Source organism: Gopherus flavomarginatus, chromosome 12, assembly GCF_025201925.1.
Source record: "Gopherus flavomarginatus isolate rGopFla2 chromosome 12, rGopFla2.mat.asm, whole genome shotgun sequence".
Taxonomy (NCBI): Eukaryota; Metazoa; Chordata; order Testudines; family Testudinidae; genus Gopherus; species Gopherus flavomarginatus.
The window spans coordinates 5,803,337-5,818,765 of NC_066628.1; the positions used below are offsets into that span (position 1 = coordinate 5,803,337).

At 59.2% G+C, this 15,429-nt stretch overlaps 1 protein-coding gene across 2 annotated transcripts; it reads left to right on the forward strand.

Moving 5' to 3' along the window:
• Positions 1-2,468: 2,468 nt before the first annotated feature.
• Positions 2,469-15,016, forward strand: DHX16 (DEAH-box helicase 16). Of its 2 annotated transcripts, XM_050919495.1 has the most exons (20): positions 2,469-2,704; positions 3,377-3,618; positions 3,738-3,894; positions 4,495-4,551; positions 4,850-5,104; positions 5,988-6,212; positions 6,893-7,081; positions 7,508-7,618; positions 8,011-8,126; positions 8,347-8,557; positions 9,026-9,124; positions 9,214-9,366; positions 10,100-10,240; positions 10,837-10,999; positions 12,508-12,626; positions 12,989-13,056; positions 13,241-13,403; positions 13,834-13,995; positions 14,077-14,250; positions 14,763-15,016. In XM_050919495.1, exons 1-20 carry the CDS (start codon positions 2,504-2,506, stop codon positions 14,889-14,891), a joined length of 3,135 nt encoding a protein of 1,044 aa, XP_050775452.1. In that variant the 5' UTR covers positions 2,469-2,503; the 3' UTR covers positions 14,892-15,016. The 2 variants fall into 2 exon arrangements, with proteins under 2 accessions (XP_050775452.1, XP_050775454.1); XM_050919497.1 differs by lacking the exons at positions 2,469-2,704; positions 3,377-3,618; positions 3,738-3,894; ... (2 more) ...; positions 5,988-6,212; positions 6,893-7,081 and having other exon boundaries at positions 7,527-7,618; positions 8,022-8,126.
• Positions 15,017-15,429: the final 413 nt, after the last annotated feature.

The window sequence follows — 15,429 nt, forward strand, 5'->3', positions numbered from 1 at the left end:
GCCGCCCTCCTGTCATCTATAGCCCACGTGGTCTGTGATGAGTGAGCACTACCAGGACCTAGCTCCCACGTGCCCCCTGGAGGTGAGGATGGGTGCTACCAGGACCTAGCTCCCACGTGCCCCCTGGAGGTGAGGGTGGGTGCTGCCAAGACCTGGCTCCCACACATCTCCTGGGAGTGAGGTGTGGGCACTGCCAGGACCTCCCAGGCACCCCTTGGGGATGAGGGTTGGCACAGTCAGATCCTGTGCACCCCCTAGTGGTCACAGCTCTGCCCTATGGGCACCCTAATTCCCATTCCCCATCTCACTCCCTCTAGTGGTGAGGCATTGATGATGCAGGAGCCCCTGCTCTTGTCTCACCTGCTCACCCCCAGCAGTCAGAGCTCTGCACTATGGAAGACAATGTACGCCTCACCTCCTAGTGGTGTGGGTGCTGCTCTGCCTTCCATCCCATATCTCCCTGACCCAGCAGTCAGAGCTCTGCACTGGTTTGCTGGAGCTGAGCATTGAAATCCCTGCCACCGTTGCAAAGATCAAATCCTACAAGACTAGTTAACCCCTCAGCCTCCTCTGTAGCGACCCATCAAAGAACAGCACTGAGACGGGCCTAGGATGAGAATGAGTCTTTGCTGATCGCCGGAGTTAAGCTGGAGACAATGAAATAACGTGTGGGAAGTCAACTCATATGCCTGGAAATATATATAAGAGCCAGGTTTGTAAAAACTGTGAAGATCCTACTTTGGAAAGCAACTCACACACTGTTAAATATGGTATGGAGCCAGTTAGGGAGACACATCGTATGCCTGGAAACATGGTAAAGTGCCTAGTGAAGAATGTGACTAATAGGCCTAGAAATAAGATTGACTCATGGCCAGAAATAAGACAAAGAATCAGATAGGGAGCTGATTTGTTGGTATATATGGTAAAAAGCCTAGTCAGGAAGTTGACTCATACACTAGTAAATACAGTACAATGTGGACTGAGGAATCAGCTCATAGGCTTGTAACTGTGGTAACCTTAAGGAGGGAAGCAGGAAACTGACTCATACTCAGTTAATTATGGTTAAAGAGCCAACTGTGGTGGATACACATCTAGTTACAGTAAGGAACCAAATTAGGGCAGCTGCTCATAATTGTAATAATGTTGGCGAGTGCCAGGGTAGTTGGTTGGGGACAAAGACCTTAATGAGAGGTGACGCGTCTATAGTTATAATTATGGTGAAGGCTTGAGTACAGCTGCAGCTCATATAACAATTAAGATGCAGAACAGAACCAGGGCTGCTGCTCTTATACAGGTTATATGGTACAGACCATAGACTGGAGTTGTGGCTCATAAACTGGCGATTATAGTGAAGAGCCAAGTTGAGGGCGCAGCCTGCACCCAAATTATTATGGTACAGGACCCAATAGGAGCCGAGGCTCATAAACTAGTAATTATGGTAGAGGATTGACTCAAAGCGGGGATCATACATTGACCACTACAGTACTGGCCCTTGGTGCTGTGGCATGTACCCTGGTGCAAACCCCATTCTGGATGTAACTTGTCCTTTGTTAATTATAGTACAGATCCATGCTAGAGCCCATACATTGTTAATTATGGTACAGACCTGATTTGATGCTGCAGTTTATATTAATTACAGTGCAGACCAAAATTGCACCCGTGGATCATAGATCACTAATTATAGTACATTCCTAGCTTGGGTTAGGAATGACATGCATCTGACGAAGTGGGTTTTCACCCACGAAAGCTCATGCTCCAAAACGTCTGTTAGTCTATAAGGTGCCACAGGATTCTTTGCTGCTAGCTTGGGTTAGTGACTCATATACCTGCACTTATGGTAAAGACCTGGATTCTCTATGTGGTGCCTCTTCACCAAAGTACTATGAGGACCCAAACTGGGCTGGGCTCATGGCTGCAGCTGGTATGATGATAATTACAGTTAAATGCCCAGCCCTGGGGTGGGGTGCGTATATCCATCATGACAGTACAAGGTGAAAAAGGGGGATGGGGCACAAGCTCCTGTGGTAAGCAGACAGGTGGTGGGGTGCATACATCTCACACCGTGCGATGACGGTAGGGAGCCTGATGGCTTATATTCCTGTAATTACAGTAGTGAAACCATCTGGAGAATGGGCAATTGGTATTCCTGTAATTACGGGAATCTCAGGAGTCCGCCTGAGAAGTAACTCATATTTCCGTCATTACTGTAAGGAGTGGGCCGCGAAACAGGACGCTCATCATGTTCCTGTAATTACGACCAGAGCTCTTTGCTTGCGGTTGCTATTCTTTTCATTACGGTAGCGTCGGGATTGGGTTTTGAGATCTGCCGTCCATATCCCGCTCATTACGGTAAAGCACGGAGCGGAATTGCCTCATTCCGGCTCGGCGCCGGCGCACTATACAGACCCCGCCCCCTTAGCCCCGGAAGTGATTGGTCCAGGTGGGTCACGTAGCCCGGAAGCGGTCGCTGGCGGTACGGTGGCCCGGCCGGGCAGGGGGAAGGATGGCGGCGCTGGAGCGGTGGGTGTCGGGGGAGCTGCACGCGCTGCTGGGGATGAGCGAGCGGCACGTGGTCGGGTTCCTGCTCGGCCTGGCGCGGCGCAGCCGCAGCCCCGACGAGCTGCTGAGCCGCCTGGAGGAGACGGAGACCCTGCGCGTGAGCGAGCCGGCCGTGCGCGCCTTCGCCCAGCGCCTCTGGGAGCAGGTGGGCGGGGCTAGGGGCGCTGAGGGGGCGGGGCTAGTGGGCCGGGGGGGCACAATTGAAGAGGTGGGGCTAGTGGGTAGGGGGGGCTGAGGGGGAGGGTCCTTAATAGAGGGGGAGGGGCTGAGTGGGGCGGGACTGAGGGGAGAGTGTCACATTGCAGGGGGAGGGGCCAGTGGGGTTGAGGGGAGGGGCTAACTGGAGCTGTAGGGGGCTTCAGGCAAGGGGCTAAACTTGGGACTGGGGAGAGGAGGGACACATGGGGGGTGCTTAGAGGAGGGAGTGGGGTGAGTGGGGCTGAAGGGGAAAGGCGAGGAGCAGAGGGGAGGGGGGAGGAGCCAAGGGGAGGGTCCTGTGAGTTTAGTGGGCGGAGCCTATGGAGAAGTGGGTGGGGCTTGTGGGAAGATGGGGTGAGGGTAGCTGTAGGAGTGTGTGGAGGTGGAGGGGGGGAGAGGAGGATGTAGGGAGGGTTACCAGGGTGAGGACCATGTGAGGAGGGGAAGGATTATCAGGGAAGGGATGAAAGTGGGAGGAGCCTTTGTGAAGGGGGAGGAGCTAGCTACAGGAGAGGGACCTGTGCACTAAAGGGAGGAGCTTTGTGGAGGAGGCTGGGGGTCAGGGAGGGTGCGCTGGCTGTGTGGTGTTTCAAATCCCCATCTCTCTCCCAACTCTCAGATCCCACGTTCGGCCCCCCAGGAGCGTCCAGCCCGGGTGGCCGAGCGGGAGGCCCTGGCCATGCAGCAGAAGAACCGCTCGTACCAGCTGCTGGAGGACAGCGATGAGGAAGAGAGGGATGGGGGGGCTGCCCCGGGCTCCAAGCGTCGGCCCGAGCAGGGGAAGCACAAAAAGCGGCGCAAACATCTGCGCCGGAAGCAGGAGGAGACGTCGGAGGAAGAGAAAGAAGCAGAGAAGGAGCCGTGAGTGTAGCCTCCATGGGATCGCAGGGGGTGAAGCGGGGGGACAGTCCCCTGCGCTGGGGGGTCCCTGGAGCTGGCTAATGTCCTGACTGTGGTCTCTCATCCATCCCCGGGTGCAGGGAGCCATCCTTGGAGGGGAAGGACTCAGAGGACGAATGGGACCGCAGCGAGCGAGAGCGTCTGCAGGACCTGGAGGAGCGTGATGCCTTCGCCGAACGGGTCAAGCGCAAGGACAAGGAGAAGACCAGGAACATCCTGGAGCGTTCAGACAAGAAGGTCAGAGCCTGTCCCTGCGGCAGCATCCGTCCCCCATCCCACTCCTGCAGCTGGGTCCCTTCCTGAGCCCTTCTCATATGTCCTACAACTGGGATCCCTCTCTAGCCCCCTACCTCCCTCTGCCAGGATGCCTCCCCACTCACTGCCGGGATTTCTCTCTGCTCTGAACCTGCCCCTCCATTGCCACAGTCTTGGGATTCCCACCTCTGATCCATCCCACTCGCTGCTAGGATCCTATCCCAGGATTCCACATGTCCCCACGTTGTTGGGATCTCTTCCTGAGTCCCCGATGCCACCTGCCTCTCCCGTGTTGTGCTCTTACTGCTGGATTTCTTCCCTGAAGGGGTGATTGTGAACCCCACAAGCGCTGGAGGGAGCAGAGCCAGAGGACAGGGATTTGTAGGGAGGAGGAGAAAATTCCAAGTTTATCAGCAAGTTGGGGAGCTTTTTCTGGAAATTCCTTGGCCCTTCCCACTAGAGAGTCTGTCTGCAGCCCAGCGTACTTCAGAGAGGGGCCAGCTGGGGTCTGCTTTAGGGGAGGGGAAGGACTGTCTACACAACCTGATCAGTGTCTCTCCCCTTTCCTGTTGTTGGACGCAGGCCTACGAAGAGGCACAGAAGCGACTGAAGATGGCGGAAGAGGACAAGAAAACCATGGTGAGAGCTTTGTATTTCTCCTGCTGTATTTCTGTCTTGCCTCCTGGCTGATCGGAGCTGTACAGACCCATCTAGCTCAGTATCCCTCTCTGCTTTCCACCCAGATCAGATCAGTGGGGCACATCTAGCCTGGTATCCAGGCCCTAACTCCCTACTGGGGATAGAACCCAGGAGTCTGGACTCGCAGCCCCCCTGCTCTAACCTATTAAAGCCCACTCCCCTTCCAAAGCTGGGGCTAGAACCCAGGGGTCCTGGCTTCACAGCTGGTGCCCTCAGCCCCTCTCCATCCCCCCTCCAGATCCCAGAGCTGCGGAAGAAGTCACGCCGGGAGTACCTGGCCAAGCGGGAGCGGGACAAGCTGGAGGACCTGGAGGCGGAGATTGTGGACGAGGAGCACTTGTTCTCGGAGCTGGAGCTGACGACGGCCGAGCGGCGGGAGCTGGAGTACAAGCGCCGGGTGCGCGACTTGGCCAAGGACTACAAGCGGGCGGGCGAGCAGGAGAAGTTGGAGAAGAGCAGCCGCTACTACATGCCTGAGGAAAGCCGTGGCAAGGTACCCACCGCGGGGAAGGGAGGGGAGCTGTGGCAAGGTACCCACCACGGGGGAGGGAGGGGAAGCTGTGGGAAGGTACCCAACATGGGGAGCGCTCTCTGAGGGAGAGCATGGCAGGGGAGCACTCTGGGGGAGCTGTGGCAAGGTAACTGCTGTGTGGGGGAGCCACCACAAGGTACCCATCTTGGAGAGGGGAGGGTGAGGGGAGCAGTAGCAAAGTACCTGCCATGGGGCTGGGGAATTGGTAGAGCTGGAGGTGGGGGTCTTCCTGGTAGTACCCTGCATAGGGGCCAGTGAGGCATGTGATCTGCAGGCAGTAGCCCCATAGAAAGGAGGGGTGAAGGGGCAGGTGTCCTTGCCCAGGGGCTGGGGAGATGGAAGGACGGGGACAGCAGGGGCGTGGGAGCCCCTGTGACAGGAGTCGGGAGTATGACCCGCTTGAGAACACCCGCTGGGGGTGAAGGAAGGGGGTTAGGACCTGGCAGGGTGAGGGGTCCGTGCCCTATGGGTGTTCCCTGGAGTGGTCCCCTTGTTGGGAGGAAGGAGGGTTGGCCTTAGCAGCATGGCTGGTGATAAGGAACATCTCCCCCTTGAGGCTGGTTGTACTGAACTGTGCGGGGGAGTCCCCCGGGGAAGGGCCAGTTTCGGGCTGGTGGAGGGGGCAGGATTGTGGTGGAGACTCAAATCTGGACCCCCTGCAGCTTGGGCTGTGATCCCTCCTGCCCTGCTCCAGTCTGGGGGTGACCCTTGAATGCTGACCCCCAGCCCATGTGCAGCCGGGGTTGACGTCAGACTTTCCCCAGAGCTGGGCTCTCCCTGGCCCTGCCCCTGCCCCCGCGGCATCCCCTGTGCTGTAACTCAGCCCCTGGATCTCCCCCGGTAGAAGATCCCCGACCGCTACGAGGAGCCGGTGGCAGACGAGCGCGCCACGCCGCGGGACGAGCAGCGGCGCTGGGAGGAGGATCACATCGGGGCGGCTGCCCTGCGCTTCGGGGCCCGCGACGCCGGCCAGCGTCGCCCCTGCAAGGACTACGAGTTTGTGCTGGAGGAGGACGAGATGATCCACTTCGTCAGCGCTGTGCATATGCAGGGCACGGCCCAGGGCAAGGTGAGAGATGGGGGCTGGAGCCTTCCTCTGTTGGGGGCACCAGCTCTGATCTGGCCCTACGGGAGGGGACTGGCTGACTTGAAGAGTGGGGAATGGGACATGGGGCCCTTCCCCTCTAGGGGTCACTGGCTCTGATCCAGCCCCATGCTGGGGGCCTAGGGAATGGGACATGGGGCCCTTCCCCTCTAGGGGGCATCTGCTCCGATCCAGCCCCAGCTGGGGGGATTGCCTGGCTTGGGGGTGGGGCATAGGATGATCATTCCCATCTAGATGTAACAAGTCACCAGGTCTCAGCCCAGCCCCCAGCAGGGCAGGCGTCCCATCCCAAACCCCTTCCCCTCACCCCTTGTCTGAGCAAGGGAGGCTGAGAGCTGAACACGCTGCCGTGCTGAGCTCCCCTGTGCCCCCTAGAGGGGGATCCCTGCTGGGGCAGCGCTGAGGAGGCCCATGAGCAGGGGACACTGTATGGGGTGAGCAGAATGGGAACAGTCCCCATTGAGTGAAACGATGGCCTTCCCAGCCCCCTCTCTCACCCCAACCTGCATTTCCTGGTCCTCTCTGGCACTGGGAGGACCGAGAACTCTATGGGTTTGACTCCCATCTGGAGATCCAGCAGCCGTCCCCCTAGCCCGGGTGGAGGGGCGGTGGCTGAGCTGACAGTGTCCCATCGTCCTGCTCAGGAGGAGAAGTCAGAGCTGTCGGAGGCGGCGCGGCGGAAGCTGTCCATGCAGGAGGTGCGGCGCAGCCTGCCCGTCTACCCCTACCGCCAGGACCTGCTGGCGGCCATTGCCGAGCACCAGATCCTCATCATCGAGGGGGAGACGGGCTCCGGAAAGACCACGCAGATCCCCCAGTACCTGTACGAGGAGGTAACCACGCAGCAGGATGGGGGCTGGGAGGGGAGGGGGGACTCTCCTCTTCCAGTTAGTGCTGATCCCAGTGCCAGGGGGCGCTGTGCTGCAGGGAGCAGGCTGGGAGGCTCAGTAGAGGGCGCTGTTTCCCCATGATCAGTGCTGCCCGCAATGCAGTGGGGTGGCACTAGGTGGCGCTGTGCCGCAGGGAGTGGGGTGGGAGATTCAGCAGGGGGTGTTCTCCCCTCACAGTCAGTGCTGACCCCATTTGCACCTCTCCCCAGAGGTGGCTTCCTCTCCGCACTGGACGAGTGATCCCTGTGCAGCGTGACGGTGAGGCTGTTATCCAGCTGCCCCACCCCAGAAGCAGCTGCATTTCTGCTCTAGCAGCAGCTCCCAGGAAATTTCCATCCGGTCCCTGAACCATCTCCTTTCCCTTGTCAGGGCTACACGGAGAAGGGGATGAAGATCGGCTGCACCCAACCCAGACGAGTGGCGGCCATGAGTGTCGCAGCCAGAGTCTCCCAGGAAATGGGAGTTAAGCTTGGTAACGAGGTATATGACTGGTGGGTTTGTTATCCCCTTTCCCGCTTGCCTGAGCCAGAGGCGGCCCCCTTAGAGAGGACAGGACCCATGGCCAGCCAGTCCCCTTGCCCTGGGACTGGATAAGAGCCATTGCCCCCTAGAGGGGAAAGCTCCCGTATCCCATTCCTTACGCCCCTGAGCCAGCCAGTCCCCCTGCCCTCAGACAAGCTGGAAGCTGATGTCTGTGAAGGGAAAAGGCCCTTGTCTCTTTCCTTGCAACTACAATTAACTGGGTCCACTGTAAAACAGTGCCCTGAGCAGGACTGTGGAGCGCTCTCATTGGCCGACAGGTGCCAGGCACGCTGCGTTCATATTGGCTGGTGGTTTTGTGGTAGCTCGGGCTAATCTCTCCCGCCTGGCAGGTGGGTTACAGCATCCGCTTTGAGGACTGCACGTCGGAGCGCACGCTGCTCAAGTACATGACGGACGGCATGCTGCTGCGGGAGTTCCTTACCGAGCCCGACCTCTCCAGCTACAGGTGAGCTTTGCTGGGGGGCGGGGACGGGGCAAGGCCGGTCTGGTCTCCCCCAGCACTCAGTGCTGGCCCCAATGTGGCACTAAGGGGAGCTGGGCTGCAGGGCGGGGCTGGGACACTCTCCCCCGGCACGCAGTGCTAGCCCCATTGCGGCGCTAGGGGGTGCCGTGCTGCAGGGAGCATGACCGTTCCTGACACACTCCCCCCCGTCTCCCTCGCGCAGCGTGATCATCATAGACGAGGCCCACGAGCGCACCCTCCACACCGACATCCTGTTCGGCCTGATCAAGGACATCGCCCGGTTCCGCCCGGCGCTCAAGGTGCTGATCGCCAGCGCCACCCTGGACACCGAGCGCTTCTCTACCTTCTTCGACGACGCGCCCATCTTCCGCATCCCTGGGCGCCGCTTCCCTGTGGACATCTTCTACACCAAGGTCTGGGCAGGGGGGAAGATGGGGGCTGGGGGTCGGGGGCAGCATGGCGCAGTCGCTGGCCGCGGGAAGGTGGGGCGTGGGGTGTTTTGGCAGGATCATTGTGGGCGGAGGGGTTCTGGGGAAGAATAGAGAAGATTGTGGCCAGGAGGGGGCAGTGGGGGGGGGCTAGGAGGATGGATGGTGTGGGGAGAGTATTTTTTGGGGGGGAGGAGGGGAAGCATGTTAAAGGGGGTTGGAGGGGGGGGAGAAGGTGTGGCTAGGATAGGGCAGCAAGACCAGGAGGAGGTGGGTCGGGAACATGGCATGACCAGCAGGGGCGGCATGGAGAGATCTGGGAGAGCAGGGTGTGGGGTGTATATGAGGCAGGCAGCCAGCCAGCCAGGGGGCTGAGCAGGCCCGAGAGGAGTCACACTGTGGGGCAGGGAGTGGTGGGAGCTGAGCTCTGACCCCGATCTGACCCCTCTCTAGGCCCCCGAGGCCGATTACCTGGAGGCCTGCGTGGTGTCGGTGCTGCAAATCCACGTCACCCAGGCGCCCGGGGACATCCTGGTCTTCCTCACCGGCCAGGTAAGTACCTGACCCTGCCCCCTACAGGGCCTGGCCCCACCCCCTGCAGTGTCTGACCTCCACCCTACCTTCGGCTCCGCCCCCTGCAGGAAGAGATCGAGGCCTGCTGCGAGATGCTGCAGGAACGCTGCCGCCGCCTGGGCTCCAAGATCCCCGAGCTGCTGGTGCTGCCCATCTACGCCAACCTGCCCTCTGACATGCAGGCCAAGATCTTTGAGCCCACCCCGCCCGGGGCCCGGAAGGTGATGGGGGGGGGGGCTTGGGAGTGTAGGGATGCAGGGGAGGTGCTTACACCTCTGGGTCGGGGCTTCAGGGGGATAGATGGGCTTGGGCATGTCCTATGGGGAGGGGGTTGAGGTAGGGGAGGGGTGTGAGCTCTGGGGCATGGCGTCAGGAGTAGCTGATTTAGTGATCTGGGAGCATGGCTTTGGGGGTAGATGGGCTTGTGGGAGGAGCTTAGAGGTCTGGGGGTGTGGTTTTGTGAGTAGATTGCTCAGAGGATGGGATTTAGGTCTCTGGGGGCATGACAAGGGTAGCTCGGTTATGGGAGGGGCTTAGTGCTTTGTGGGCATGGCTACATGGGGTACCTGGCTGAGTGGGCGGGGCTTACAGCTCCGGAGGTGTGGCTTCAGGGGTAGGTGGCTGGGGAAGGGAGGGGATGAAAGAAGTTTGTATGTGGGGTTGGGGCAGCAAGGGAGGAGCTCAGTACTTTAGGGAGGAGCTTAGTACTTTAGGGAGGAGCTTTTGAAGGGGCGGGACTATAAAGAGGAGGAGCTGTGGAGGGGGTGGTGCTTAGGTGCACATGCTCCTCCCCCACAGTCTCTGCTCAGCAGCTGTGACTGATGGAGGCCCAGGGGACCAGCCTGTCCAGCTCAGGCCACTGCACAGGGGGACCCCAGGGTGTCCCCTGTGGGCCAGGCCTGACTGACTCCTTCCCCTCCACCAGCTGATGAGGTGTCTCCCCACCCCTCACAGGTCGTCGTGGCGACTAACATCGCAGAGACCTCGCTGACTATTGACGGGATCATCTACGTCATTGACCCAGGGTTCTGCAAGCAAAAGAGCTACAATGCCCGCACTGGAATGGAGTCCCTGATCGTCACGCCCTGCTCCCGGGTACAGGACCCCCCGCCCCGCTAAGCGCCACCGCGGGGTACAGCACCCGCCCCAACCTCCTACTCCCCAACCACTCCCCTCAGGGTACAGCCCCCATCCCAGCCTGGAGTCCCTGATCGTCACGCCCTGCTCCTGGGTACGGGACCCCCCGCCCTGCTAATCACCACCACGGGGTACAGCACCCGCCCCAACCCGCTGCTCCCCAACCACTCCCCTCGGGGTACAGCCCCTGTCCCAGCCTGGAGTCCCTGATCGTCACGCCCTGCTCCTGGGTACGGGACCCCCCTCCCCGCTAATCGCCACCACGGGGTACAGCACCCGCCCCAACTCCCTGCTCCCCAACCACTCCCCTCGGGGTACAGCCTCCATCCCAGCCTGGAGTCCCTGATCATCATGCCCTGCTCCCGGGCATGGGGACTTCTCCACAGCCCCAACACCCGCTCTAGATATAGGACATCCCCTTCTCCTCCCCATTTCCCATGTTATGACGATAGGGCCTGGTGGAGCCCCAGGTTACAGGGTTTTCACGTGGGGTCAGAGGGTCCCGTATCTTCCCCGCACATGCTCTCATCTCACATCCATTTCCCCCTCCCTAGGCCTCCGCCAACCAGCGGGCCGGGCGTGCCGGGCGTGTGGCTGCTGGGAAATGCTTCCGCCTCTACACTGCCTGGGCCTACAAGAACGAGATGGAGGAGACCACGGTGCCTGAGATCCAGAGGACCAACCTGGGCAACGTGGTGCTGCTGCTCAAGAGTCTGGGTGAGGAGGGGTCCTACTGGGGGAGGGAGGGGGGTGGAGCTTGCCCCGGGGGGGGGGGGGAGGAAGGTCCCTGGAGATTGGAGCCTAGCTTCACTGCCTGACTCCAAGGACGATGAAAATCATATTTGTTTTAATTAGCTGAGTTTTATTTAAATGAATTACTGGTTGATTTTCAAAAATCACCTATTTAACATGAAATGTGCAGGGCTGACAGCCTGGGGTAAGGCCTCAGTGTCATCTCATCTGCTGCTTTGATGAATGTATATTGTTAGTAGCCAAGCAGCACACCCTGGTTGGATTTTTAAAGTACGTCACGCCACTGCATTCATGGCAGTCGCTGGCTAAGCCCGAGTATGCTGAAGTGCTAAGCCAGCTGTAACCTCTTCTGCAGGGGCAGAGAGAATATTGTCATTATTTCACTTTGTTCATGGGATTCAGTCCAATGACTAGGCCATTCCCCTCCGTTACCACTGTCCACCCCCCGCCGGAGCTAGGAGTGGGGCCACAGCTCAGCGAGGGGAGATGTGGATATGGGGAAGGGGGCTGTGGCCAGGAGCAGGGCTGCAGCTGGGCCAAGCCTGAGGGTAAGGGCAGGAGCGGAGCCGCAGCTGGGCTGCAGTGGGGGTTGGCAGCTGGGCCCGTGGCCAAGTGTGGCTATGCTCCTGGGATAGAACTGTGGCCAGGGGCTGGCATAGGGCCGGGAGTGGAGCTGCGCTGAGGCTGGGAATGGGGCACCAGGGACAGGGCTGGGGGAGGGGAGGGGAGGGGAGAGGTGGTGCTCCCTCCCCACCTTTTGTGGGGGCTGGCCTGGGCCCTGTTGCACTCCCCCCCACCCCCAGACATTCCTTCAGGCCCCCCTAGCGGGGCATGCCCCACAGTTTGGTGACCTCTGGATTAGGTGGTGTTTTTCTCTTCCAATCCATGGATAAAATCCAGGTGGGTGAGGATGAGATCTGCTAGTTCTAAAGTTGTTAAGCCCTCGGGCACCGAAAACAATCAGTTCTATTCACTATGTACAGACAATACATCCTTTGGTTAACAAATTGGTTAGTTCTAAATGCAAATCATGTTTAAACAAACATTTTTTACAGCTCCAGCACATTTCAGTCAGCTTTACAATGCCAAAATTCAATTCCAATTTCCATCCCAAAATGCTGCCTGATACACATCAGGGGTAAACAGTTCATCAGCCGGAGATGCATCCTTTGCCGTTTTCTAACATCATAAACAATGTAAAAATGAAGAATCCCAATGGAAGCGAAGCTTCTGATTGCTTAGATAAAGGTGTATCCATCTAGTGTGTCCTGGCTAGCAAAAAGAAGTGACTGGTTACCGCGAAGGTAGCTGGAGATGCAAACTGGCATGTTCTAACAGTTCTCAACCAGTGAGGATCAGTCTGGCTTTAGGCAAATATCTACCAAGTACCAATGCAAAACAAGAGGCAAAGTGGTGATTTCAGTCGAGGTTTCCTGCTTACTGATTTAAATCTGGCCCCCTCTCTCCTGCAGGCATCAACGACCTCATCCACTTTGACTTCATGGACCCGCCCCCACATGAGACCCTGGTGCTGGCCCTGGAGCAGCTGTATGCCCTGGGCGCACTCAACCACCTTGGGGAGCTCACCAAGGTAAGGGGAGGTCCTCCTATGGCAAAAATAGGGAGTGTCTGTGCTGCTAGGGGCACCTTTGCTTGTTGGGACCCAGGACTACCCTGCTGGGACACCCCCATGCTCCAGGGCAGGATCTGAGCCTCATGCCTGGGGGTCAGGAAGGAATCTTCAAACACACACCCATCCCTCTGTGGGATAACACTGACCAGTGAGTTGTAGCATGGGGAGGGCTTTGCTGTCTTGGGGAAGAGAAGGGCAGAGCTGGATGGGCCTATAGGTCTGATCCAGGGTGGCCAGCAGATGGGATAGCAGGCTAGATGGGCCCATTAGGTGATCAGACGGTGGGGGAACCAGTCTCTAACGACCTGTCTCTCTCCCAGCTGGGCCGGAAGATGGCAGAGCTGCCCGTGGATCCCATGCTGTCCAAGATGATCCTGGCCTCGGAGCAGTGAGTCCCCCTTTCCTCTTCAAAAGCTCTAGTGCCCTGATCCCCAGCTCCTCTCTCACCTCCACCCAGGCTCACCAGCCGCCTTAGCCCCTGAAGGGTCACGTTTCCCAAGCCCCATTCTGGTCAGCTCTCTGGGGGCAGGCCGCCCCGCTGTCTAACGCTGCCTCCCCCCGGGGCTCTGCAGGTACAAGTGCTCAGAGCAGATCCTCTCCATCGCGGCCATGCTGTCCGTCAACAACTCCATCTTCTACCGGCCCAAGGACAAGGTGGTGCACGCTGACAACGCCCGCATGAACTTCTTCCTGCCTGGCGGGGACCACCTGGTCTTGCTCAATGTCTACACCCAGGTGAGTGGGCAGGGAAGGGACACGGGGCCTTCCCCCCCGAAGGGGTGGGGGCAGTGCCCCCTCTGATCCAGCCTAAGGTTGGGGGACTGGGTGGTCAGGGATGGGACACAGCCCCTTTACCCCTTGGTGGCACCGACTCCAATCCAGCATCAGGGTGGGAGACTGGCTGGCCTGGGGATGGGGAATGGGACATGGGGTTCCCCCCCACTCCATGGGGTGCTAGGGATTGCTGGCATAGGGGGTAGGGAATGGGACACACTGAGTGTGCTTGCTCCAATCCGGCCCCACGGTGGAAGGGAATGTGATATGCCCCCCCTTCCTCCCGTGGGGGCACTGGCTCCAATCCAGCCCCTGCCCTGGGGACTGGGGTGTGGTACAGGGTCTCCGAGCCCAGGCTCACAGCTGGCTCTGCCTCCTGCCCCACCCCCAGTGGGTGGAGAGCGCTTTCTCCATGCAGTGGTGCTACGAGAACTTCATCCAGTTCCGCTCCATGAGACGGGCGCGGGATGTGCGGGAGCAGCTGGAGGGGCTGATGGAGCGCATCGAGGTGGACCTCACCTCCAGCGAGGGAGACTACGTTCCCATCCGCAAGGTAACCCCTGTCCCCACTGCCCTATTTCCCCCACACACACACCTTCCCATCCCTCACTGACCTCCCTGCTCTCCCTCCCAGGCCATCACCGCTGGTTTCTTCTACCACACGGCCCGCCTGACCCGCACCGGCTACAAGACGGTCAAGCACCAGCAGACGGTCTTCATCCACCCCAACAGCTGCCTCTTCGAGGAGCAGCCCCGCTGGCTCATCTACCATGAGCTGGTCTTCACCACCAAAGAGTTCATGAGACAGGTACGCCCGCCGGCAGCAGCGGGACATCCTGGGACTCCCATCTCTGGGGTAGGAGCTTTGAGGCGGGGGCCCAAAGCATTGTGGGATGCTTCCTCCCACACAGCCTAGGCCTAGAGGGGAGCGGCTTAAAGCCCTGGTACAATGGTGCCAAGGAGAGAGTTATGGGCAGCAGGGCTTGGGTACAGCTTACTCCAGTTGGGGCCATACAGGATGGCAGGGGAAGCCAGCACTGCACTGCACCGCACCCTCCAGGCACCAGAAGGCCTCCTTCCTGTTCTGTCCTCCCTGAGAAGGGGTAGCTCCTGCTCTGGAATCTCTGATTCCTATTAGCTCCTTCTACTTCCTCCTGGGAGTGGAGATAGACTTCATTAGCATAAAAGGGGAGGAGCTTATTTAAAGGGCCAGTCCTGGCATTCCAGACCACTGCCCAGCTCCCTCTTGTTGTACCCTCATCCACGGGGAGGTGCTGCACCAAAGGGGGCACTTGATGACCCCTTGTCTCCCTCCTGCAGGTCATAGAGATCGACAGCACGTGGCTGCTGGAGGTGGCCCCTCATTACTACAAGGCCAAGGAACTGGAGGACGCCTCTGCTAAGAAGCTGCCCAAGAAAGTGGGCAAGACACGGGAGGAGCTGGGCTAGAGGCCCTGGAGGCCACTCAGGACTGGGTTACTGGGGCAGGCTACCCCCTTTCTATAGACTCTGTACAGCTGTATAGCGCTTTCTGGCCAAGGAGGGCAGCAGAAACAAAGCGATTTTTAAATTAAGCCAGACCTGGTCCCCTCCCTTCCTCAGGCTCACAGCCTCAGAACTGGGCCACCCTTGGGAGACCGTCTGGCTCCCGAGTGTGGGTGTAAGTTCAAGAGCAAGGGGACTTCCAGCTTTTAATGGACACCCTCCCTGGGTTGCCCTGTCACCAGTGCCAGCTGAGCCCTGTGCTTGCCCCCGTGAGTTTCCTGCTGCCTCATTGCCCCACTGGTGGGTTCTCTCTCCCCATGGCCCTGGAATTCACCAGAGGGCAGTTGCTGCCTGGGCCGCGGCTTCATCGCTGCTGGGGGTGGTTCTCTGCAGGGGTTTGAGTGTCTTTGTAATTGCTTAGCATGAGGGTGGGAATCAGGACTCCTGGGCTCTGATGGGGGTGGGGTCGAGGGGTTAGAGCAGCACCAACCCAGCTGTAAAG

Coding starts and splice junctions, on each gene's coding strand:
- DHX16 (XM_050919495.1), top strand. CDS start 2,504: ATGGCGGCGCTGGAGCGGTGGGTGTCGGGGGAGCTGCACGCGCTGCTG. Junction 8,558..9,025: donor TGGACATCTTCTACACCAAG/GTCTGGGCAGGG, acceptor ACCCCTCTCTAG/GCCCCCGAGGCCGATTACCT. Junction 9,125..9,213: donor TGGTCTTCCTCACCGGCCAG/GTAAGTACCTGA, acceptor CGCCCCCTGCAG/GAAGAGATCGAGGCCTGCTG.